This window comes from Sphaerodactylus townsendi, linkage group LG07 (genome assembly GCF_021028975.2).
Source record: "Sphaerodactylus townsendi isolate TG3544 linkage group LG07, MPM_Stown_v2.3, whole genome shotgun sequence".
Taxonomy (NCBI): domain Eukaryota; kingdom Metazoa; phylum Chordata; class Lepidosauria; order Squamata; family Sphaerodactylidae; genus Sphaerodactylus; species Sphaerodactylus townsendi.
In genome coordinates, this window is record NC_059431.1 from 38606725 (window position 1) to 38630955 (window position 24231).

A 24231-nucleotide genomic window follows, 5' to 3' on the forward strand; every position below is an offset into this window, starting at 1 on the left:
AAAGAAGTGTCCATAAACAATTAAGATCTTGATTCTACCTTAAAATAGGGTCTGACACAAAAACAAAAGGGAAAATTCCCAAAACCAAAAATCAAGAAATGAAGGATTTTAACTCTTGTGTTTTAGCTTGGTTGCTGATTGAGCTAAGGTTTTTGTACTTTTAAAGTTATTGTTGAGACCATATTGTTTTTGTTGACCCTCTTTTCCACTTACAGAGCTAGTTTACTGTTTTTCTTTGAAATAAATATTCAAAAACATTTAATCTACTGATGCCTCAATTAATGTAATTTTATTGGTATCTATTTTTATTTTTGAAATTTACCAGTAGCTGCTGCATTTCCCACCCTAGACTTATACTCGAGTCAATAACTTTTCCCAGTTTTTTGTGGTAAAATTAGGTGCCTCAACTTATATTCAGGTCGACTTATACACAAGTATATACAGTAAATAAACAGCACAAGGAAGGCAGAAATACTTACTAATTGTGAGGAGTGCAATTCTGTATTTTCCTGTGTAACAGCCTCAGCACCTATATTCTGTTCATGGGACAGACATTCAGAAGTAGCAACACACACCTCCTCTGAGATATTCTCATAAATCTCAAGCTGGGACAGGAAGGAGGGGACATAAAAATCACTTCAACTTATGTAGTGCTAAAATACAATGAATTCTACCAAACATCTCCCCCCTGCCAAAAGAAGTCTAATAAACTCTCATATTTATTTATTTATTTATTTATTAGTCGCCCTCCCCCGAAGGGCTCAGGGTGACGTACAGCATTAAAATAACAGTAATTAAAACGTACTATGCAATATTTAAAAACAAAGACACAGATGGCAATGAATACCCGCCCCCACCCACACCCCTTGAGCCCACTGGAGGCCAGGATGGTGGAACATACTTCAGCCTGGCTGGCCAAATACCATACACATGTTCAGCTGAAGCTGCAATGGGAATCTGAGTAGTAAATGGATATAGGCTGGTGAAATCATAATAATGTATTATTATGTGTCACTGTGAAACTTTTTATGTGACCTTTATTAATTACTAATGTATCCCATTCATTTAAAAAAAATTGTGCTAAAATATGACATTCATGCATCAGTTGAGCCACCCTGCGTCCTTTAAAGAAAAGTGGGCAAAATATTTAAATACATATTCTACATATACTACACAAGGGCCAGGTAGATGCATAATATTACTAAGAGGACACAGGGAGTTTAGCTTGAATGTTCTGTTTGTATTTACTTTGTGAGTTCATTATGTGTGTATTGTGAAGCATAATGTTACAATATTTGGTATGTATTGTATATGACATGTTCTTTATATCTTCAAAATTTTAATAACAATTAATATTTAAAAAAATACTACATTCCATTTATGCCACAAAATAACATAAAGGTAATCCTAAAATATGTTGATTTGAATGAAAAAAAAATCCACATAGATGTAGTCCTTAGAATTCAACATAGCAGAAATTATTTGAAGAGCCACTGATACCCTTCTCTGCCATTACTCCATAATTACTCCATGGATGTCATGACCTCCCATGACCCTGATACAGCTACTGCTGACTCAGATGGAGTAAAGGAGGAAGTATCTTATGGGCCATTGTTGCCAGCTGCTGACCCTCTTGCTCCTAACACAGCTGAAACTGACACTGACACTGCCAGATTGAAAAGAGCAAGCAGCTCAGATCTTGAAGATCCCGCAACACCCACTCCTCCTGACTGTGGACCCTCAGAGCCAGCTACTGTTCTCAGTCCACCAGGTTCTCCCCCACCACTGGAAAGGAGGTGCAGGCATATGACAGATTAAATGCAAGAGAGTAAGAAAAGTCTGAGGATAGCTAGATGACAGCTGCTCCGCTGATGATCCTGATTGCAACTGAAGCAGTTGACTCTCCAGCACAGAACAATAACTGAGAATGTACTGCTTCTGTAGAAGCAACACATCTGTCTGGTTTGTGCTCTCACTTCTAGCAACCTACTGCTGCCGTAGTTTTATAGTTTTAAGGTTTTGTATTTTAACTGGGGTTATTCAATTTGTTTTATTGTATTGTTGTTTGTTGTGCACCGCCCTGAGCCCTTTGGGGGTAGGGCGGTTTACCATATCGAATAAATAAGTAAAAAATAAATAAATAAACCTTGACCTGCCCACTTGCCTGACCCTGGACCAGCTGTGACCTCAGACTGCTTAAAAAATATCTCTTGGAGAACTCTCTGGTTTGGACTTTCTCTGTCTCCCTGTTTCCTTGACTTACCTGAACTGCTTTGACTATGCTCTTGAAAATCCCTTGGCTTGGGTACTCTCTGTCTACCTCCTTGGCTTGACCGGAATACAGAACCATGCCTTGCACCTAACCCTGCTCTTTAAACCAAGTGTCAGGAGTGCAGTGTGCGACAATTAACCTCTATGCACAGATAGTAGCCTTCTGAATACCACTGCTAGGAACATCATATGTGTTCTAATTACGCACATTTAAGATTTTTTTTTTATTTCTAAAGTAATGTTTCACTGTATTTTCAAAAAGCTAAACGCTATGCAATTATCAATATTCAACTCAATATTAAACTTGTTTACTCCTTACTAGTAAGAATGCTAAGGATAGCAGTTACAATATGAAACTGAAACGTAAGTGGCAATACTTCTGTTTCAGAATTGCAGTTTAAATGGCCAGTGTTTAATTGTACATATGCCTGTATGGTCACGTCAGTCAAACTATTGGAAAAGAACCTTTATGAAGCAAGTCACCAGGCAGACAAAAAAGAACAGGCAATAGTAGGAGATTGTAACCAATAGAGACAATCCATGGCAAAAAAAGAAAAGAAAAACAATATCTATACCCACTTTCTTTTGATGTAATGACTGGCCAACTTATAGAAAACACAGATCCTCTCTGTTTTTTCATACTTGGAAGTTTTTTTGGAAAATTCTTGCAAGATTCTGAACAGCTATTTGTAACTATGACCACGCTCTTGTACCCAGATGCATATGCTTCACTATACCTACAACCATCTCTTTACATGTATCTCTTCATACCTCTTCCATAGTTTCTTCAATCTGAACAGGAACTGGATTTGGAGACCGAAGTCCTTTAGGAACAAACACAGGAGCTTTGTTTACTTCCTCTGGCAAAAAGCATTCCACTTCATAGTCTGGCTCAAAGTCATCTGCATCATCATCGTCTTCTTCAACTGGAGAAGAGGCCCTAAGGGTTACCAGATTAACCTTTGAACTTCCATATTCCTTTTTGGGTTTCTTGCCAAGGGCTGGTCTTAAGCATCTGCCTCTGCCGACATTTGGTTTAACCTTCTGGAGGCGTCTTCCCTTTTCATTATGATCAGTTTCTTCAGAAGTGGAATATGTCGGCCTCAAATCACAGACTGGTTTCCGCTGTCTAACTGTCCTTTTGGGCTGTTTTCTGGACATAAATTGAGATTCTTTTCATAAAGCAGAATTATAATTATTGATAAAGCAGAACACTATATCCGGGTACAAGGTTAAATTTCCCACATTAGGAAGGATGAAACTCTAAAACCTATCCTATTATTAAGGCCCTGAATTTAAGATACCAACGTTTTATAAATGTTGAGATGTTACCTTTTCAGTGTTTCAGATGCTCTTTCCTGGACACAACACAAGTCAGACATTTCTCTTCTTATTGGACTTTCCCCTCCAAGCAATTGCTCTGAAGATGCACATACTTCAGAGTGTTTGCTCCTTTTGGAATCCTCCAGTTTAATGTCGTCTGCACAATTCTCTTGCCTCCAAGGTTCAGAAAATGTTGTCGCCACCTGTTTTCCAGAATCATGCTGAAGAAAATAAATCGAAACCTGCCAAATTAACTGTTTCTTTTAAGAAGACAACCCGAGCCCCACTTCCTCCTCCTCTCTACCCATCTTCATAGAAGATACCAACCACACATTTAGGCCAATATGTAGCATAGAATATCATTTTCTATACACAACTATCCCTGAATCTGGGCCAAGTTATGCTGGTTAATGCACATTTGCAGTACATGTCTATCTATAATAATCAAGTAGGACAGACATTTGGAAAATCAAAAGCATATAATATCCAGATGGAAAGAGAGTGAGGGAGGAAAGTAAACAGCTCCTACTTAGGGAGAAGATGAAAGAAGAAAGGGAGAGAAACTAATGCAAAGGATTAAATGCCATTAAAATAAAGATCTTCTCCCACAGAAGGTGTTAGTAACACCTTCAGCAGAATCAGGGCCGGGATCTCTGCACATTACTTCAAAAATAAATGCTTTTACAATGTTTGCTCTTAAACTGCTGAAGATGGTTTGGTGACAGTTAGCAAAAAAGCAAGTATAATTGGGCAAAGGGTTACATTCACCACTCAACAAATGATTAGGGACAAATGATCAATACTTACCATTAAGGAGGATATTTTTTCTAATTTGTCTTCCATATCTTTTCTAGCTTTGTCTTCTGTACTTCCCTCTCCTGCTGAAGAAACTGCTTTCTTTTTAGTTGCTTTGGATAAGTTTGGCTCGGGCATTTGAAGAGGACTCCTGGTAAGCTTTACACGTTCTGACAGACTTACTTCTTGAGGGGCAGAAACACCACTAAGCCCAGTAGAAAACAAAAACAGACAGACATCCTATTAATTTACAGGTATTCCTGAAACACATTTTACAAATATACCTTTGGTCACTTGTAATAGACTAAATACGTGCTTCAAAAGACAGACTGTACTGAATGAATTAAGGCACCATTGCTTTCAGCTGTTTGGGGGATTCCAAGATAATTTTCACTATTCTTGACACCACACAACAGATTTGACATCAGAAATGAAGTCAGACAAATCATTTGCTAATAATCACTTTACCTTGCAAGAGTGTCTAGTTGCTTTTTCTCAGCATGTTTAGACATACACATCTTGACTTGGTCTTTTAAAAATTCACAGCTTTGTGACTTTTCAGAAGAAACTCTTTTCTGATCAATACATCTTTCTGGCAGGATAGCTCCACTGGATTCTGGCTGGACTTTTCCCTCCAAATCACTCAAGGAAGTACAGACATCAGCTTCATCCTAGAAGTTTAGAACCAAGATAAGTTTGTTTGTTCAACAGAATACAGAGCTAAAAACCTACATATACACACAAATATATGTATCCTTGCAGTTTCTGGTCCATGAACATTTCAGAACACAACAAATTGTAAAAATAACAATGTTTTCAAAGGCTTTCATGGCCAGAATCATGGGGTGCTGTGTGGTTTCCAGGCTATATGGCCGTGTTCTAGTAGCATTTTCTGCTGACGTTTCGCCTGCATCTGTGACGGGCAAGATCCTCTGAAGATGCAAGTCACAGGTGCAGGAAAAATGTCAAGAGAAAATGCTACTAGAACACGGCCATACAGCCCGGAAACCACACAACACCCCAATAACAAAGTTGTTTTGTCCTAAATTTCTCATTGGCCAGAAGCCATGTGCCTGACATGGTAACCAAGCACTGTGTAAAAGTGCCTTTAAAAAAATATAACTCACAATTTAACAACGCAAGGGACTATGCACAAAAAACTATACAGGATAATTTCTAGACTTCTGTTGAAACCAAAAGCAAAAGATACTTCTGTTCACAAAAAAGTGGGTGGGTTTACCATTTTCCCCAGTTCTTTTCTCTAGTTGCATAGTCAATGGAAGTTAAATTGGGTAGTGTTACCTACTGGCTTCCAAAAATGTTTTTTGAAAGCAAGTCACTGCTGACTTACAGCCACCCTATGGGGTTCCAATGCAAACATCATTCACGGATGGTTTGCCACTGTCAACCTTCATGTCATACCCCTGGTATTCCTTGGCGGTCTCCCATCCAATAATGACCAGGGCCAACCCTGCTTAGTTTCAAACATCTGTCAAGATCAGGCTAGCCTGGGCTATCCAGGTCAGGACAACCTTCATCAATAAAGTCCCGCTAACACTCCTGCAGTCAAAGCATCTTTCCCTTTGCCAGCTGAATGACAGCTGACTGTTTTTACGACCATCTACAAAATTCATTCCATTGACTTTTTACCTAATACAACACCTTAAGCTAGTATCCTTTTATTAATAAAGATAGAAGTTAATTCACAAACTACTGGCTTTTATATTCACAAAAGGAGAAAAGGATTTTCCCGCTGAGTTTGTCACAAACTGAAAATCTGTTTCGCGCCCAACTGATCTAGTTATTTTTGCAGCACATTTCAGAACCACACAAGTTGCAGCTGCTGGCATTTCCACTATGCCAGTAGCTGCAACTTGTATGCCCTGAAACTTCATTCCTAGATGTGTAAGCTCTAATACATAAAACAGGACAAAATGGGAAAGTAGCTAACCTGTGAAGGTAGGTGATGATCACCTATCTTGAGAGCCTCTGTCTCTGTTTTTTCTTTTTCTCCTTCAACTGGATCACTAACACTTTCAGACATGGGCCCTTTCTTCTTGCCATTCAACTTCCCCAAACTGGCCCTGGTTTTCTGGAACCGCCCCCTCATTAACTGAGCTGGCTTGATAGTGCGTGGTTTATCCTCTTGGAGAAGAGTTTTTTTCCTGCAGGTTAGATGGAAAGAAGGAATTAATCTTATGAATATTTGTATGACAGAAAAGTGATTGGAATGATTCAACAAGAGTTCAAACAACCACTTGCACACCTCTATGAAGGACCCAATGTATTTTATAATGTAGCCTTTGGCACAGAAAAAGGCATATGCATTTTATTAGTTTGAAATTCTCATTCAAGGCATTTGAAAAGAACTTTGTTCTGAATACAGTTTAAATGTTGCTTTCAATTGTTCAAATGTTTTTATGTTTTCGTGTTCACTGCCTTGGGGACTCTGTTCAGGTGGAAAGGCAGCATAAAAATATGTTTAAATAAATTCATAAAATAATGCACCTCTCTACAGGCGGGCCAGTTACTTTCAGGGAAGTGCAGTGCTGACAAGCAATTGCACTGATGCAAGCAATAAAAGGCTTTCAGACATTAAACCCTCCACCTGAAGTGTCATTGCACCAAAACACATTTTCCAAACTTGCACAGACGTGACAATGTTTAAATCAGCTCTCAGATTCACTGTTGTTGATGACGGGGACAAATGCCATCCTCTGCTTACTTTCCATTGCCCCTAACATTTATCCTTCACTGAAAATGAAAGTACTTTAGAACCAAACTCTAATTGGGAAAGACACATACTTATCATGGAGGATTCTAATGACCTTATTCTATATAACTTCATGAAACTTTTATTTATTTGCAGGTACATTTTGTTACTTGGATACAGAACAGTGGGATGGATGAAAAGGTAAACTAACAAAACAAGATTTGAAAACTCACGTGGTATGACAATCTGAAATATTCCGAGAGCTTCTGGGTACTTGAGAATCTTCTGGAGCCATTTTCTCACAGTCCAAAAGGCTGTCCTCTGAGACTTTATCAGCTAAGACTTTACCATCAAGCAGTAATTGAAGCTGCAAATATTAAGCAACAGAAATTTTTAAAATCTGGAAAAAATGTTTTAGTAACAGTAAGCTCAAATTCAACTCCATGTTACTTTTTAGTCGCCCTCTTGTGAGTAAAGGATGGTTTTGGACCAGACTCATTTAGATTAGCAAAAGCTGTTAGGGCTTCCTGAAAGTGACGTCTCTGAAAATGATATCTAGCTACTACCACGGTGTATATTTTTTCTTTGACTCATTCCACACGGACCAAAAACGCCACCCCTGGAAGGTAAAAACACCGTTCCAGGGGCGCTGTTCGCACAGCTGCCAACTCTGCATCAAGGCAGCACTGTGCTTTCCCCCCCTCAACCAGCAGAGAAGCACTGTTTTCCTGCCTTGCTCAATAAGCAAGGCTTTTGGGAAACAGCGTTTCCCATCCGCCATGGTGCAAACAGCACCGGGTTGGAGCGGCATCTCCTGCTTTCCCCACGCTTACTTTTTCTCCCTGAGGAGACACACACACGCGAAGGGTCAGAGGGCAGCGTGGGCGTGTCTCCTTGTCCCTGCAGAGCTCCACTGGGAGAGAAAGTAAGTGTGGGGAAATGAAACGGAGGTGCCTCCATGGGCCGTGGCCGCTCTGAGGCCGCTCGCACCTCAGCATGCGAACGGCTCTGGGGCCACACCGGCATCATATATGTTGGTGTGCAGCCACTGTGGGGGACCGTGAGGAACGGGCCTTCGTAAAGACAAATGCAGGACTTTCAAAGAAAAAGTTTGTAGTCTGTTTTATAAATATCTTTAGGCTGCTCAATGATAATAAAATTATAGAGCTGGAAGCAATCATAGAGGTCATCTGGTCCATCCTTCTGCTAAATGCAAGATCAGCCTCCAGCATCCCAGACAAGTGTTTGTCCAGTCGCTGTTTAAAGACGGCCCTTGAGGTGGAGCTCACCACTTCCCTAGGTAGTCAATTCCACTGCTGAACTATTCTTAGTAATATCCAGCCAGTACCTTTCCACCCATAATTTAAACCCACTATTATAAGTCCCTTATTGCTTGTTTTATGCTGTTTGTTTTTACTAGACTATTTTATCTCCCACTCTGCTCAACAAAGTTCAAAGCCTTCATCTGACTTCAGTGATTTTTCCACTGACAGAGGAGCCACTTAAGTTGGAGGAAGTCCCCTTCAGCTTCAAACTTCATAGTAAGAGGATATCAGTCACTGTTTTTATGGCTTTATGGAATCACTTTTTGCATGTAAGCCTCCTCAGGTAGGTCAATGGAGAGTTGCCACATAAATTCCCTAAATAATCGTTTAAATCTCCATAAGAAGCTTCTGCATTCTTTAAAAATCAGTAAAGTAATTATGCAGAACTAATTATTAAGTTGCCTGTCTTGGATAGCCCAGGCTAGCCTGATCTTGTCAGATCTCAGAAGCTAAGTAGGCAATGGAAAACCATCTCTGAATGTGCCTTGCCTTGACAACCCCACCAGGGGTCAGTGTAAAGTCAAATGGGATTTGACAGCAAAAACAATTAAATTTTATATAATGCTGATAGACGTAGCAGCTACTAATTTACAAAACTTACTGTGAATAAAGGAGAAGGCTGCCTTGGAGAAGGCTGTGCATGACAGCTGTAAAACACTAACGGCCCCATCCAGAAGGGGGGGCCAAATCCACTATTGGGAGCGGTCCGGGGTCAGGCTGACTGATTTGCACTCCTCGGGGCAATTGCCCTGGTGGAGGGAAGAATCCACCTGTGCAAAACAGCCCTGACCCTCCAGAGTGGTGGAACGCAGCGTAGAACGCTGTGCCAGCATCCCTGCGCCCCTGCTGCTGCCAGTGGTCCATGGGCATGGCCAGAGAGGAGCCAACACTAATCACCCTCCTCCCAGCCATTGCCCCCATTGTGCTGGCAGTCAGGGCCTTGGATTTATAGCATGCCATCAGAAAGTCCCCTTGCGAGTGGTGGTCAAGCGTGGCAGCAGTGTCATGGTCAGGCACCCAGCCTGTTAGATGAGGCTGTTGTAATAGCAGGGACTGCTAAGACACAGTTTGCCCACATTGCATATTTTGAGTTTAAAATGTCTTTGCTGCTGAACTGTTCAAAAACAGTCCAGGACTTACTTCTATAGAGGAAGTTCTTGAAGGTTCAGATTTTTGTAGTTTTGACTTCTCAGTTCCCAAGGTTGCTGCTGTTGCTTCATTCTTATCTGCAGATGGTATTTCTTTCCTTCCCACTGATCTTGAAATATTAGGTTTAGGTCTCTGGAGTCTGCTTCTGAGAAGTGGCATTGGTTGGATAGCGCTTTGCTTGCCTACTTCTTGTGAACTCCGGTCGCTGGAAAAACAGCAAAAAGCATATATGACAATGCTCTCCTGTTGACACATTACCAAAGAACCCACATATGACAAGTTAACCAACAGAAGCAGAAGCTAACAGATATAAAATTACTAATAAAGTGTTTCCAAATATGTTAACAGCACTGAAGAGGGATTATATTTAGTTTCTCTTGAATCTAAATTGAATTATCTGATATTAGCTTGCTTTCATATTCAATAATTACAAGTTGGAGGCTCACAAAACATTACACAGTAGATGGAGACATGAGAGAAAAGCAGACACCCAGCAGGGCCACAGATCTCTAGGGTTTTGTGAGTGGTTTCCTGTTTATAGCCAACAGGTCCTTACCCGGGTGAAGATACTTCCTGGCTATCTCTGGACAATGAAACCTCAAGACGGTAACTGCTGTCTAGAGTTGAAAAGTTTGGGGTAAACTGAAATGTTGCGGGTCTTGAAACTTCCTCTTGAGCGTCTGTAGAGAGCCCCTCAGACAAACGAGAGGAGGGCAGGATTGCTCCTTTTGCTCCTTCCTAGAATATATCAGAATGGTCAAAGCAGAATCCACAAAGCACAGGAAACAACAGCACGAACAGCCCAAGCAGAGAAAACCAAGCTGATCAAAACCAATACTAATCAGGAACTACTGACACTTGCCCTTTTTTTTAATTCTGAAACTAAGAGAAAACAAAACATCAATCCACTGAGATTTTTAACTAGTTCCCAATACTTTCAGGAGTCTTAGTTTGGCTTTAATTCAGTAAAGAGTTTATCACAACAACCCTATAAACATGCTGCTTCTTTAACTGAATTGCTGTTTGTCTTTAAAATTATAATCTAGCAAACTTCTTTGGGTATGGGTGCTGTGTGGTTTCTGGGCTGTATGGCCGTGTTCTAGCAGCATTCTCTCCTAACATTTTGCCTGCATCTGTGGCTGGCATCTTCAGAGGATCTGTGGCTGGCATCTTCAGAGGATCCTCTGCAGATGCCAGCCACAGATACAGGTGAAACGTCAGGAGAGAATGCTGCTAGAACATGGCCATACAGCCCGGAAACCACACAGCACCCAAGTGATTCCGGCCGTGAAAGCCTTTGACAACACATATTCTTTGGGTATAGTCATGGGATTGGCAATGCACAGCACAACTTCTAATTTATCTCTTTTCCTTTCCCTCACACTACGGCTGAAATTACGTACTGTGGGAAGCAGCATACAAACTGTCAAGACAGAGAAAGCCTTGCAAGGGCTGTGAAATCTGAGTATTGGAACTTCACAGTTTAAAGCAAATATAAACTCTAAAAACCAATGGATTTATTTTCGCCAGCAACTAGTACTTTGCAGATTCAAGAATAACATTAATTGTCAACTAAAAAGCAGCAGTTTTAACATCTTACATTTAGGTCAGACAGTTTGCCACATTCAGGGGTGAGAGGGACTGTTTTCTTTTCTGCACTTCCTGTCAAGTTGTTATCCTCAAGCATCTCTTTTTCTGGTCCTGAAATGTCCTTCCTTTCAGCTGCCTCTCCTAAATTCTTCTTTAGAGACTGAGTAAAATTCTCCCAACAATGCTGTGTTTCAGCAGCTGTTTCTTTTTCTATTTCTTGAAGGCCAGCAGCTCTGGAAGACCAAGAAAAATTCTGCTGCTTCAAACCTCAATGGCTACTATATAGCCTACAAGGAATGCAAGGATCTCATTTCATATTCTAAATCTCTGCAATATGGTAAAAGTCAACGTTCAACATCCAAAACACATCACTAAACAAGACACTTCACTCAAACAAACACCAAGTTCCCAGATATTAAAACAGCTTGTTCCATAATCTATAGTACATCCAAAGAGTTGTTAAATCTAGATGGTAACATTTTTACTTGGCTGAAAGAGCAGGAAAAATTATACTTTTGAAGCTTAAGGCATAGCTAAGATGAGTGAAGAATTCACACACTAAAGACTACATCACAAACAGCATTCACGTTTTCTGTCAAGAGGTGGCTTCTTGTACTTCTTCTTCTTCATCTTTAAAAAGAAACTTACCCACTAACAAACGCTGACACGTCCTTTACAGTGTCATTTGACGAAGATGCCTTTTTTAGCTCAAAACTCACACATTCTAATGGCTCGTTTAGAGAAGGCTGGATTGAGTGTATTAAACCCACTTTATCAGGAGTAGCAACAGCTTTGTTTTTTAATGCCTCTGAGCGTGGTGAATCAACTTCATAACTGGTTGCCTCCTAGGAAACAGATAAAATTCTCTAAAATCTCCATAGCCTTAGAGTTTCTAACGGATATGATTTAAGGACATTACACTAATGTTACCCTAGATGGCCAATTGGAATTGTAGTTCCTGAACATCTGGAGAGCCGCAGGTTCCCTACCCCTGCCCTAGATTAAGACTACAGATCACAAATAAAAATCTAGGGCCACTGAGAACAACATACAAAAGCAAAAACAACTTCAGCACTACAGGTATGAAATTATCTAAATCCCAAAATCCAGGGGCAGGGTGTGGAGCCGCACCAGAGCGTTTGTCCACCCCACTGGCATAAGTGGCTGGGGTTTGGCTTCCACTGGGCTTTTGAGCCGGGAACATCCTCCAGTACAGGCCTCAGACTTATACCATCCAAAAGGTGTGGTGTAACTCTCTTTAGCCCAATGGAGGGCTTTCAGGCAGCCAGGTATTCTCTGCTTTGTTCTGCCTTCCTGCACTACCTGGAAGCCCTCTGGAGGCGGCACACTGGTGAAGCCATCCCCAGCTGCTGCAGCCTCTGGAGGACTACTGAATGACCAAACTGTGTTGCTAAGATAATTACCATTATTAAAGCTATTTGGCTTCCACAGCCTTTAACAATCTCCACCAATTCTCAGCTCTTGAGCACTCACTACCTGTTCACAACTAACTGCTAGAATCAATATGGTATAGGGGTTAAGGGTGTTGGGCTAGTATCTGGGAGACCTAGGTTCAAATCCCCACTTATGCCATGATCATGGGTGATCTTGGGTGATCTTGGATTAGGGACACTCTCTCAGCCTTACCTACCTCACAGGGTTGTTGCATGGATAAAATGGAGGAGAGGTGACAGATATAAGTCACTTTGGTCCCCACTGGGGAAAAGGCAGGCTATAAATGAATTAATTAATTATGCTCTGAGGGACCAACTTTGGGACTTAGAGGCCTAATAGTACAATCCTAGACAGAAGTACTCCAGCCTAAATCTTAGACTGTAGTAACTCCAATGTGAATCCAATGTGCAAACCATACCAAGGAAGTTTTATGTACCATACTAAGGAAGTTTTATGTATCAGGTCTTTTTAACTAATGGTAGTGTTCTCCGCCAATATAAGAAGACAACTTTTCTGGGAGTAAGCTGGCAGAAGACTCCTCGTACTGAGAAAAACATCATCATTAAGTCAGAAATTCCAACTCAGTATTCTTACAGTGGCTTGCATAGGGAGGAGCCCACTCCTACTGCACTCATGTTGTGTTAGTGTCTTCATGGTTTCCACAGTTGCTTCTGTTGCATTTACTTCTGCTGCTTCTGAGTTCCTTGATGGTTCTGCTTGCCTTTTAGAAGCTGTTCCTAAATTTGGTTTTGGTTTCTTCATTCGCCCTCTTGCTAGTAGCGCAGGTCTCACGACAGACTGTCCACTGTTTCCTTGTAAAGTAGATTTTTCACAAGTTCTGAAAGACCAATTAATTTTTTAAAAATCATCTACTATTCTTAACAGGAGAGCGCTAATTTATGCAAAAATAATTTATAATATGCTTTAAAAATTAAGCAGAGAGAAGTTCAATCCTAAACAAATCTACTTGAAAGTAAGTCCCATTTTATTAAATGGGGCTTACTCCCAGAAAAAAGTTCTTAAGATTGTAACCTATTTCAAACACCTACTACAAACTACAAAAAAGGTTTCTGGAGATCAATATTATGTTTTGATCTTACCAGTTTAAATTTTGTAAGTCCAACCATGTGCATTGTTTCAAATATTTTTTTCTAATATTAATTGAAGTAGGGTTAAATAATAATTTGTTTATATCCAGTTGCTGAAGCAAGCTTATTTTAATAAGGTACTTCATGAATCTTCCTTTATCAGATAGCATGTCTGAATTCGACAATGTGCTTGTTATTCTTTAATTTGGGGAACCACTAGGAAGGAGAAAGGCAAAAAGATATAATATTAAATAATAAGCTAGGGATCTGTAAACCTACACATGTGAAAAAACTAAAGCAGTGTATTAACTGTGTGCTCAAAATGTATTTCTTCCCTAATGAAAAAAGTCATGTTGGCTGCTTACTTTAAAAAATGATAACATCAATGCAGCATAGTGGCTAGATTGCTAGATCATGATCTGGGAAGCCTGGGTTCAAATCTGTACCCACCAATGAAGCCTACTGAATGACCTTGGGTCAGCTAGCCTTTTTCAGCCTACCCTACCTCACAGGATGGGTGTGCAGATAAAATTAGGAAGAATGAACCATGTAAGCTGACCTGAAACACTTGGAGGAAGAGAGGAGGATATGTCCCAGAAATATAATTTCACCTGATCTTGCAACCTTCCTCTGTTGAGCTACTTTGCTGCTACTATGTTCTGCAAAACAAATTTTCCTATTCATTTTGAATGGGGAGATGGACAGCTGAAATAGTGATTTGGTCTTGGAACCCTTGATTGACAGGGGGTTCAAACTGAATTCTATAGTTGACAGTTGGGAAATGACAGTTGGAAGTTAACAGTTGGAGAGGGAATTAGCGGCTGGAAGCTAGAGTGAAAGGAACACAGTTATGTAGGATCAAGGAGGATACAGTGAGGGAATTGAGTTTGCTTCTCTGAGGGAAATAGCTAGGGGGATGGGGGGGGGGTGATCCCTAGTTAGTTTTTAAGGAAGAAAACTGCGAACTTACCAAGCAGTGGCCCCAAGTGTTTTCTCTCTCTAAAGTAACAGACATCAGTTTGTGAAATACATCAGCAGTGTGTGTGTTTGTAAAGTGCTATCAGGTTGCAGCCAACTTATGGCAACCCAGCAGGGTTTTCAAGGCAAGAGATGTTTAGAGGTGGTTTGCCATTGCCTTCCTCTGCATAACAACCCTGGTAATTCCTTGGTGATCTCCTATCCAAGTACTAACCAGGGCCAACCCTACTAAGCTTCTGACATCTGGCAAGATCAGACTAGCCTGGGCCATCCAGCTCAAGGCCATCAGTGACATAATGAATACAAAATATGTATTGTCTATAACAGAGGTCTGCAACCTGCAGCTCTCCAGATGTTCATAGACTACAAATCCCATCAGCCCCTGCCAACGGCCTCTTGTTTCCATCTTTTCTTCAGGAACTTTCTGAGTTTCTCTGCACAAAGAATCATTTTACATGCATAACGTTATCAAAAGATTGCCAGGGTTTGACTTCAGTACCACAGTGCAGATGCTTGTACTATGGTGGCAGCTGCTGTGAAGGCAACAACATCTTTTAAAAAATCTGTACAACCAATCAGATCTCCAACAGTCAATCAAAGACCTTGCTAGGAAGCTTTCTAAAACTTCCTTAAAACACTTGATGGGCTCCAGAAAAGGTGTCAGCGGGTGCCACGGCGCCCACGGGCACCATGCTGAGGACCCCAGAACTAATGTATAAATAAACTAATGTATGACTTCTACATGGAAATTATGAAACTTGCGACTTTTTAAAAAATAGCTGTCATTTTCAATGATTCAATTTCTAGAAATATTTGAATTTTCTTCTACTTTTCTTTTTATTAAAAAGGAAGATACTTGGTTCCATATGAAACTAGTCTTTTCATCAAACATTACACTACCACCTCTTCTTATTTCTTACAATCCAAGTAAAGACTGATCATTGTTCCCTGCAACATCTGATTTCTCAACTATCTTATATGAGTGCCTGCAGAAGCACTAGAATGTGGAATGATATAGTACATCCTAATTTCATCAAGTCTCAGAAGCTACGCTGGGTCAGTACTTGGAAGGGAGACCTCCAAGGAAGGCTCTGCAGAGGAAGGCAAAGGCAAACCATCTCTGCTTAATCACTGACCTTGATGGCGTTTCATCCACATGCATAGAAGAAACAAGTCAAGCAATGGAGATTATTAAACAAAATGCATTTTCTATAAACTTACTGGGATTCTCTGTTCTCATTACTGTTTGATCTTTCTGTCAGTTCCTCTGTGGAAGATCCAGTTATGTTAGCTGCTTTATCTTCCACAACAATCTAATTGAAAGAAGCATGAAGAATTTTTTTATCAGCACGTCCACAAGGATGCAAACAATTTTCTGAATACTCTGAAAGGCAGTTAATCACCAAAATCACCGCAAGTTTCAGAAGGCAATAACGTCAATAGGTTTGAGGCAATGCAAAATATATTATTTAAAATCCTTTCATCATACCTTTCCTATACCAACCACAGGTTCTGAAGGAGAGAGTTCATTCTCTAATGCATTATCAACTGGAAGCTCACTCTTTTCTGAAGGTTTTGTTAAGTTTGGTTCAAGCCTCTGCAGTTGGCAGTTTATGTTGAGCTGTTCAGTCGCTGCTCTCTCAGTATCCCTGAAAATAAATTCAATGTGTTTACATTGTCTCCCCCAACAACAAAACCTACAGTCTTCACAATCAAGTTCATCCTCCAAAAACAGGCCCAGTCAATGAAAATCAAAGCCCCAAACTTCAACAGTTTATATATCCTTCACAGCAGAAGATCTGCTGTAAAGGTGAAGATACAACTAAGAGTCTATGAAGATTCCCCAGACTATGTTAGAAAGGCAACCATCCCCTATTTCTAAGAAAGAACTGCAAAAAACTAACATGGAAGAGAATTTCTTGAGGGGTAAAAAAATCAAACTTTTACCATCTTGTCCCATAATTTGTTAATTTTATCAGTTCACATAGCATTGTGCTTCCTTTTCTCCATAAGTAATGCTTCAAATTGAAGTAAACTTAGCAAATTAAACGCATGAGCCAGGAAACTGATTTCTGTTTAACATTCATGGGTTTCCCACGTTGTCCCAAAGAAAGTCACCTGGGGTTTTTAGTGAACTGCTTTGGGAAACAGTGGGAAGAGCACACTTGCTTGGTAGCATTTAAATCTGCAATTTTAGGAGCTTCACAATGGATGGGCAGAAGTAATTCTCATACTCTAAACAGCGCTATTTGAAGATGTGTAAAAATGTCCTGTCATTTCAAATCCCTCAGACAAGGAGGAAACAAAGCCCCCACTCACTTCTCAAAATTAGACAGCAATTTATATCAGCCCAATTAAATATACGTCTCTGAAGAAAAGTGAGTCACTGCTAAACTTTTCCCATACAGCTTCCTTTACCATCCCTACTTCAGTACACTGTTTTGCTCCTGCCCAACAGAATACCTTTCACAGTTAGCAGTTTTGAGAAAATGCCACTTAAAATAAAGTCATTCTCCAGTCCCTGGAATTGCAAAAGTTCATTCAAACATCACAATAAATTATTGCTTGTTTAAACTGAATTGATGCAACAAACCTTGGTTGGCCTAACAGACACAGTGTGTAACAGACTTCCCTCTGTGATACACCTCTGAGGATGCCAGCCCCAGATGCAGGCGTTAGGAACAAGATCTACCAGACCACGGCCACACAGCCCGGAAAACCCACAACAACCACTGTAGTCAGTTTTGCATATAAACATAGTGTGCTAGTCCAGAAGAGTTTTTAACTTTTTCTGAACCATTCCTGATGCTGCATCACATAGGAAAGGGAGACTAACGAAGTCCGAAGGCCCTCTTGAGCTCACAGAACTAGTTTTGTGGGGCTGGACCCAGGAGTCCAAGAGTTCCATTCCACTAATGGTGGAGCTTTCCTTCAAGGCAAAGACACCTCTTCCACCATGAATGGAAGGCTTTGCCACCAGCAGAACAGAAACTTTGGATCCCACCCATGGCTGGAGGATCTTGGACTGCAGTCACTCACTGCTGAATACTGAACTATTGTTGTGCTATAAAAATCGTTCACAACTGAATTTTCCTGTGTAGCCAAAAAAATCCAGGCAGTAGTGACTGCTACACAGCAACAATAGCACCACATCCAGTAGTGTGTGGATGTATCCCTGGACTTAATATTAACACATTTGGTTATATATATGAACTATACTACTCACATTGTTTCAGTTTTATCATTGTAACTTGGTGGCACCCTGTGACTTTCATCCAATTTATCTAACTCAGCTACTTCATTCTGTAAGGAAACAAAAACCACATTATTTAGTGTTTCTGATTTCTTTCATAGCTATTGTTATAGGACCACAACAGAAAACCAACTTCCTCAACAGAAGGGAAGGAATTCACAGAAAGCAGGAAAGTTCCCCTCATGCTTATAGAATCAGGCCATAATAAATGGAAAGGAAATAATGATCGAAGTACAGAGTATTTGTACAAGGATTCCCTTTGGCTGGCTTATGTAGGATATTAAAGAATTTTTCTGGCTATTCATTGTTCTTCATAACTTTTGAGAAAAGTAAAACAGACAAATTATGCATCAGTGGTCTGTTTTCAAACAAAATTTCAAACTGTGCCAGTGTCACTCAGTGGACTTCATGGCAAGGGAGGGGTGTTGAATTGTAGACTCCCCATTCCAATTGCAATCACTACGGCACATTGGCTCTTTGTCTTTAAAAATGTAACACTGATGCAGAAATGTCTGATGTGCATGAGAAGTTTCCCCCACTCTTAATACTAAAGTGCTTGAATGCGGCAGGGAAGAGGTTCCCAGAACTAGTCTTCAACTGCACAAACTGTTACAGAAAAGATCATTTCAGCTGTTTGATAGTATGTGCACCTGCCTGCCTGCATGCAGAAGCAGAGCTCTTCCAGCACTGTTTAGCGTGCAAAGGAACGCATCAAAAAGGGTAATCCATGTAGAAAAGATTGTACGAGTTTACTTTTGCTATATCAACATATGCAACAAATCTTAAAGCAACATGCAATGTTTTGCTGGAATAAGATGAATCCGTTTGCTACAAAGGTGTACAAATATAGTTACCATTTCTGCACATGTTCCTTCAAATCCTTCCTTATTTGTGCTTGAAAAAATTGAGGATTTTGAAAACTGCCCAACAATGTCTTCAGAACTAGCATCTGAAATTTGTAGCTCAGACTCATCTTCAACATATGTACCATCTTGAACTCTGGAAATATTGGAACACAAGAAAATGTGCTATTAGAGACTATGCTGTATTATAGGTAGCTCCAGCAAAGGCAATTGTAATGCAGGGAATGTGCTATACTGGACTGTTTAGGTAAGACTGAAATTAAACCGCAATATAACTTATTACCTGGATACAAACAAGCTATCTTCTCCTTCTGTCCCTTCATTTTGCTGTACGCAGCACTGAGCATTTTCCTCCACTTCAAGTGCCTGTTCATCCGGAACCTCTAGTTCCTCACAAGTTTCATCACCGCCATGGTTCTCCATGCTGGATGATATACTTTTTCCTAACAACAAAAGGTCAAGCATTATGTATTCTATGAAACCATTAATTCAACTGGTCAACCACAATTACAAAACGAAGGTATACTACCCAAAGTGATCAGTGATGCCCAAATTCCTGTTTTAGCTATACAACTTTATAAAATAGATTTTTCTTTTAAAAAAAGACTGCTTTGAGCAAATCTCTTAATTTATTTTATTTTACAATAAGAAAGAAGAAGTGTTCCTCTTGCTGCTAGCCAATAAGTTGGTTGTTCAAACGTTTCTTGGTAAGTTGGATCTTTTGTTACCTTTAGCAGTATTCTGAGGAAAAATGTTTTAATTGTGGCAATATGTGTCAAAGTAATTTGTGAAATACATGAAATTTAAAAAATTATAATCCTAATCCCAGAGCCCTTAGGGGATAGGGTGGTATAATAAATCCAACTAATAAATCAATCAATAAATAATCCTATTATCCTAATAGGGTAACTGGTGCTGTTTATTTGCACTGCTTTACACTGTGCAAGCCACCTTCAGTCTCAGGGAACAAATAAATAAATACATAAACAAGTTTCAGTGCCATGACAATAATGGTTCGTTAAGCTGTATTTGCTGTTTTACACCTATTGCCATTTAACGATACAGTGTTTAGTCAATGAAAAAAATCAATAATACCAACATCTATAATGACAACAAAAACAACAAAAGCAATTTAGATTCTTACTTTCCATCCTCAGCCTTTCTCCCTCCACAGCTTCTGGGGGTATCGTTTTCCGTTCAGAAAGGTTCTCGGCTCCCTGTTCAGAATCCTTTCTTTTCTTTTTTCTTTTCTTTTTCATCACCATAGACTCAGTTACTGTCTGCCCTTCAGTCGGCTCCAAGATGCTAAGAGACTCTTCATTCTCCTTTTCCGCAGTCCCACTGTCCACTTCTATTTCTGCATCAGAAATCCTGACATCCTGGTCATCCTGTCCATGGCTGGGTTGTCCACTGGTAAGTTTGGCTATCAAAATATATGATATAAATATACCTACAGTCATATAGATGTAGGTACATTTACATCATATAAGCACACCAAAAATAATACCTTCACAATTTTTCAAGAAGCAACAGGATTCTTTTTTCTCCATATTAAACTCTCAAAATGCCTGGTATGGCATCTGTTTCTTTCCTTCCACCATGAAACTACTCCAGTGGTGACTACATATGAAACTCCTTGATTCCCCTCATATATTATGGAAAACACTATTTATCTAAAACATTTTTATGGTGCCTTTCTACCCAACACAGGATTTCCAAGAAAGTGAACATTTTAAACACTAAAATAGCACTTAAAATACAAATAAATATATTTAAAAACAAACTTAAATACATGAACACACAGGCACACGAACAAGGAGGAGGGCTTGTAAGTGTTAGTGAAGGAATGACAAACAAAGCAAAAAAGTCTTCACCTGCTGGCCCAAGACAGGAAAACAGATAAGTGTACCTAAGGAAGGAGTTCCACAGTTTTGGTGCCATAGCCAAGAAGGCCCTTTCTTAGGTTTCCACCCATGTAACCTTAGATGGTAGGGCCAAAGTGGTCAGGTAGATTCAGAAGGAAATGGTCCTTAAAGTATCCTGGCCTCAACCATACAGAACTTTAAAGGTCAACTCCAGCACCATAAATTGGGCCTGGAAACAAACTGGGAGTCAGAGCAGTTGGAACAAGACTGGACCCTTGTGGACCCACTCCAGTCAACATCCTGGCTACTGCATTCTGTACCAATTGTAGCTTCTGGTCAACATGCAGGGAAGTCTCATCTACAGTGCATTCCAGTTATCTAATCTAGATATTACCGGGACACGCACCACAGTGGCAAAATCTTTTCTAACCAGAAAAGTGTCCCTGGTCACAGCTTCTGTCTGTTTATCCAATTACCCATATGAAGAAATAGCTCCTCCCACCCCACCCTTGAAGCAGTCACAATCATACAGAAATCAACTAATATTATTAAATGCCTGGAAGATAACAAAAATCCTATCCTCAAGGATAGTGTTACACAAGGCATCTTCAAAATGGAATTCCAGAACTGCAGAGCAACCACCACACAATACATACTAAGTATCCACATGGAAGGAACAAAAGTCTCCCAATCAGATTTCAGAGGGCGGGAGACTTCATATTCAAGAGCTGCAATTATTACTGGGTAATAGTTGAATGTATTTTTTGAAAAAAATACCTTTTTGTTTTTTCTGAATCTTGGGCACTTTTTTTTCATTGGCTGTTTTTTCCTTTTGATTCTGACATTTTACATCATTCATCTTTTTCCTTCTTTCATTTTCCAGGACTTTCTCAAGAAGTTTCGCAAATAAATCAAAATCAAATGGCCTTTTTTCTTCTGTCCAACAAGAAAATGAAGGTTTATGTTATACGAAAACAAATTGCAAAAATAATTTTAAATTCATGTCACAATCTTTAGTTAAGTCTTTTTTTTTAAACCACAGGATCTTGCAAATTACGGTTCATGACACAATCAATCAGTGACTACACCCTCCCACCTCGGCATTTCGACTCCTAAAATGACATGAGGGAAACCAGACTGCCATGCTGAAGGCCCAATCAAGATTAGGTCCTCATGACATTTCAAATTGACTTAGTGGCCAGGTCTAAATGCAAGAAGAAATGGAGGAGGATACAAGATGAAACTTAATCACATTGATCTTGCATCAACAAAAAAAAATCCCGCGATCCGAATAGTACTAGAAAAAGCTAAATGATCCTCAATTGTGATAATATCTGTACATGTTCATCTAAGAAATGCTAGTACTGAAACAAGCCTTCCACTCTACAAGCGATCAAAAAACCCTTCACTTCTTTACATTGTAACAAGAGATATCTGTATTTAATTTTCACTTATTTTTGCTAAAAGACACACATAAAATTTTCCACTTAATTTAGTACTTAATTTAGAAATGCTTACTGAATGCTTTATCTATTCTCCATCCATTGGCCTTTTCTTCCCGTTTAAATTTATTCTGAAAATAGAAAGTTGTGTCACATTACTGGTTTTCAATTAAAAAATGAAACATTTTAATCTGAGCTACAGGATATATGAAGGAGGAGGAGGAGGAGGAGGAGTTCGGATTTGTATCCCCCCTTTCTCTCCTGCAGGAGACTCAAAGGGGCTTACAATCTCCTTGCCCTTCCCCCGACACAACAAACACCCTGTGAGGTAGGTGGGGCTGAGAGAGCTCCGAGAAGCTGTGACTAGCCCAAGGCTACCCAGCTGGCGTGTGTGGGAGTGTACAGGCTAATCTGAATTCCCCAGATAAGTCTCCACAGTTCAGGCGGCAGAGCGGGGAATCAAAATCAGTTCCTCCAGATTAGATACATGAGCTCTTAACCTCCTACGCCACTGCTGTAAGGCTTCTTACAATTTTTTTTTACTCAGCACTTAATCAGTTCACCTATTTTTATTCAGAATAAAGTCACTGTATCTAACAGTAAACCAACAGACCAATCTGGATGATAAAAGAAACTTTCTACTGATTCAAAATCTTCACTCAAAATCTTTACATTCTTATAAAATATTTCAATATTTAATCTAAAAGACGTAAAAAATGTATGATAAAAGCCCATCACTAGGCCATTCAGCCAAGGTAGGTGCATCTATATACTCCACAACATGCATGCATGAAGAAAGAATTCCACTATATATATTAAGCCAAAAGAAAAAGGGAAAATCCTGCAAAAATGGCCCTGGGGAACTTTTGAGGGAGAAAGGTTAAGCATTAAGTGTTTTAATAACTCTAAACAAATGAATAAAGAAAACAATGCTGTTGGAAATATGCCAAGGATGGAGAAGGGGCGCATTCCAATTTCTTCCACTGTTTAAACGTATATCAGTTGTGGGCACAGAAAAACAACACAAGGTTTTGTCCTAGGGAGCACCTCATGACTTCTTTTAAAAGCACCCTTGGCTAATAAGTCCTGTCCAGATGAAGCAGGTAGATGAAAAGCAAGCTGGATGCAACCAATATGAAAACAAGAAGAAAGCATTTTAAAAGGTTGCAATGAATGGATTTGGCTCCTCAGCCTGAAATTTTGCAAAAGAAGCTCAACATAGCACCTGCTTGGTCATTTGCATATTTCAAAGTGCTTTAATCTAACAGGAAACATTAATTCGAACAATCAATGTTATATATTAAACAGAATAGTATAACATATTAGAGACTCATAATGTAGAAGAAAATGCCTTTGGTGGTTTATAATTTTAAAATGTTTACCTTAATTTCTGTTCTTGCTCTGTGAGGAAAAAGTTGACTAATCATTGAAAAGTCAGTTCCTACCATGCTTATGGCTACAAAGAACATCTCCGTTTCTGCATTTAAAAAAATCAACAATTTTCAAAATGAGCATAGCAATTACCATACTTGAACAGAAGGATCAATAGATCTATAGATTAAACTGATAATTAAAACATTTACACATTTAATTATAAAATACACTGTTGGCCCAATCCAATAAGGGTGTGTGTGTGAATGAGCTGATAGAGGTGGCACAGGACTACACTGGTGTAAGGAACATCCATGCTAGCTGAGAGAGTAAAGGTGTGAAACCTGGAAATGAGCACCGCTGCAGACGAACACTGGCATCCAGCTGAACTCTGGCATAGTGGGGAACAGGAAGTGGAACTGACTTTAGTCAGCATCCTCCCAAGCTTTAGGGGCAGGAATACAGTGGCCGGATCCTCAGACATACGCTACCCAAAAGGGTGACACAACTCCAAATAGCCCTATAGAAGGGTTTCATGTGGCCAAGCGATCTTTTTGTTTTAGCTGCCTCTCCACCCTGCCTGAAAGCCCTCAGGAGGCAGAGGGGCAGCACAGCAGCAGCACTATCCCTAGCCACCTTGGGCTTTGGATTGGGCTGTATATTTCACAAGAATGTTTCTTATCTCACTGTCTTGCATATTAGTAACAACAGAATAGCTTTAAAATTCAGTGGATCACATTCCATTCCTCA

At 39.8% G+C, this 24231-nt stretch overlaps 1 protein-coding gene across 5 annotated transcripts in view; it reads right to left on the bottom strand.

The window, feature by feature from the left end:
- Positions 1-24231, bottom strand: part of BDP1 (B double prime 1, subunit of RNA polymerase III transcription initiation factor IIIB) — a 56749-nt gene that overhangs the window by 16355 nt on the left and 16163 nt on the right. For 3 of the 5 annotated variants that reach the window (XM_048503136.1, XM_048503135.1, XM_048503134.1), the window contains 21 exons: positions 23493-23587; positions 22187-22241; positions 21446-21604; positions 19948-20226; positions 19087-19246; positions 18795-18939; positions 17914-17990; positions 16177-16336; positions 15909-16000; positions 13216-13459; positions 11815-12011; positions 11177-11399; positions 10133-10314; positions 9568-9781; positions 7336-7469; positions 6341-6554; positions 4858-5060; positions 4402-4594; positions 3604-3815; positions 3043-3424; positions 480-605 (listed from right to left, as the gene is read on the bottom strand). In XM_048503136.1, the coding sequence (XP_048359093.1) occupies positions 480-605; positions 3043-3424; positions 3604-3815; positions 4402-4594; positions 4858-5060; positions 6341-6554; positions 7336-7469; positions 9568-9781; positions 10133-10314; positions 11177-11399; positions 11815-12011; positions 13216-13459; positions 15909-16000; positions 16177-16336; positions 17914-17990; positions 18795-18939; positions 19087-19246; positions 19948-20226; positions 21446-21604; positions 22187-22241; positions 23493-23587 (3746 nt within the window). The remainder of the gene's footprint in view (positions 1-479; positions 606-3042; positions 3425-3603; positions 3816-4401; positions 4595-4857; positions 5061-6340; positions 6555-7335; positions 7470-9567; positions 9782-10132; positions 10315-11176; positions 11400-11814; positions 12012-13215; positions 13460-15908; positions 16001-16176; positions 16337-17913; positions 17991-18794; positions 18940-19086; positions 19247-19947; positions 20227-21445; positions 21605-22186; positions 22242-23492; positions 23588-24231) is intronic. The other 2 variants (XM_048503138.1, XM_048503137.1) reach the window with 2 other exon arrangements.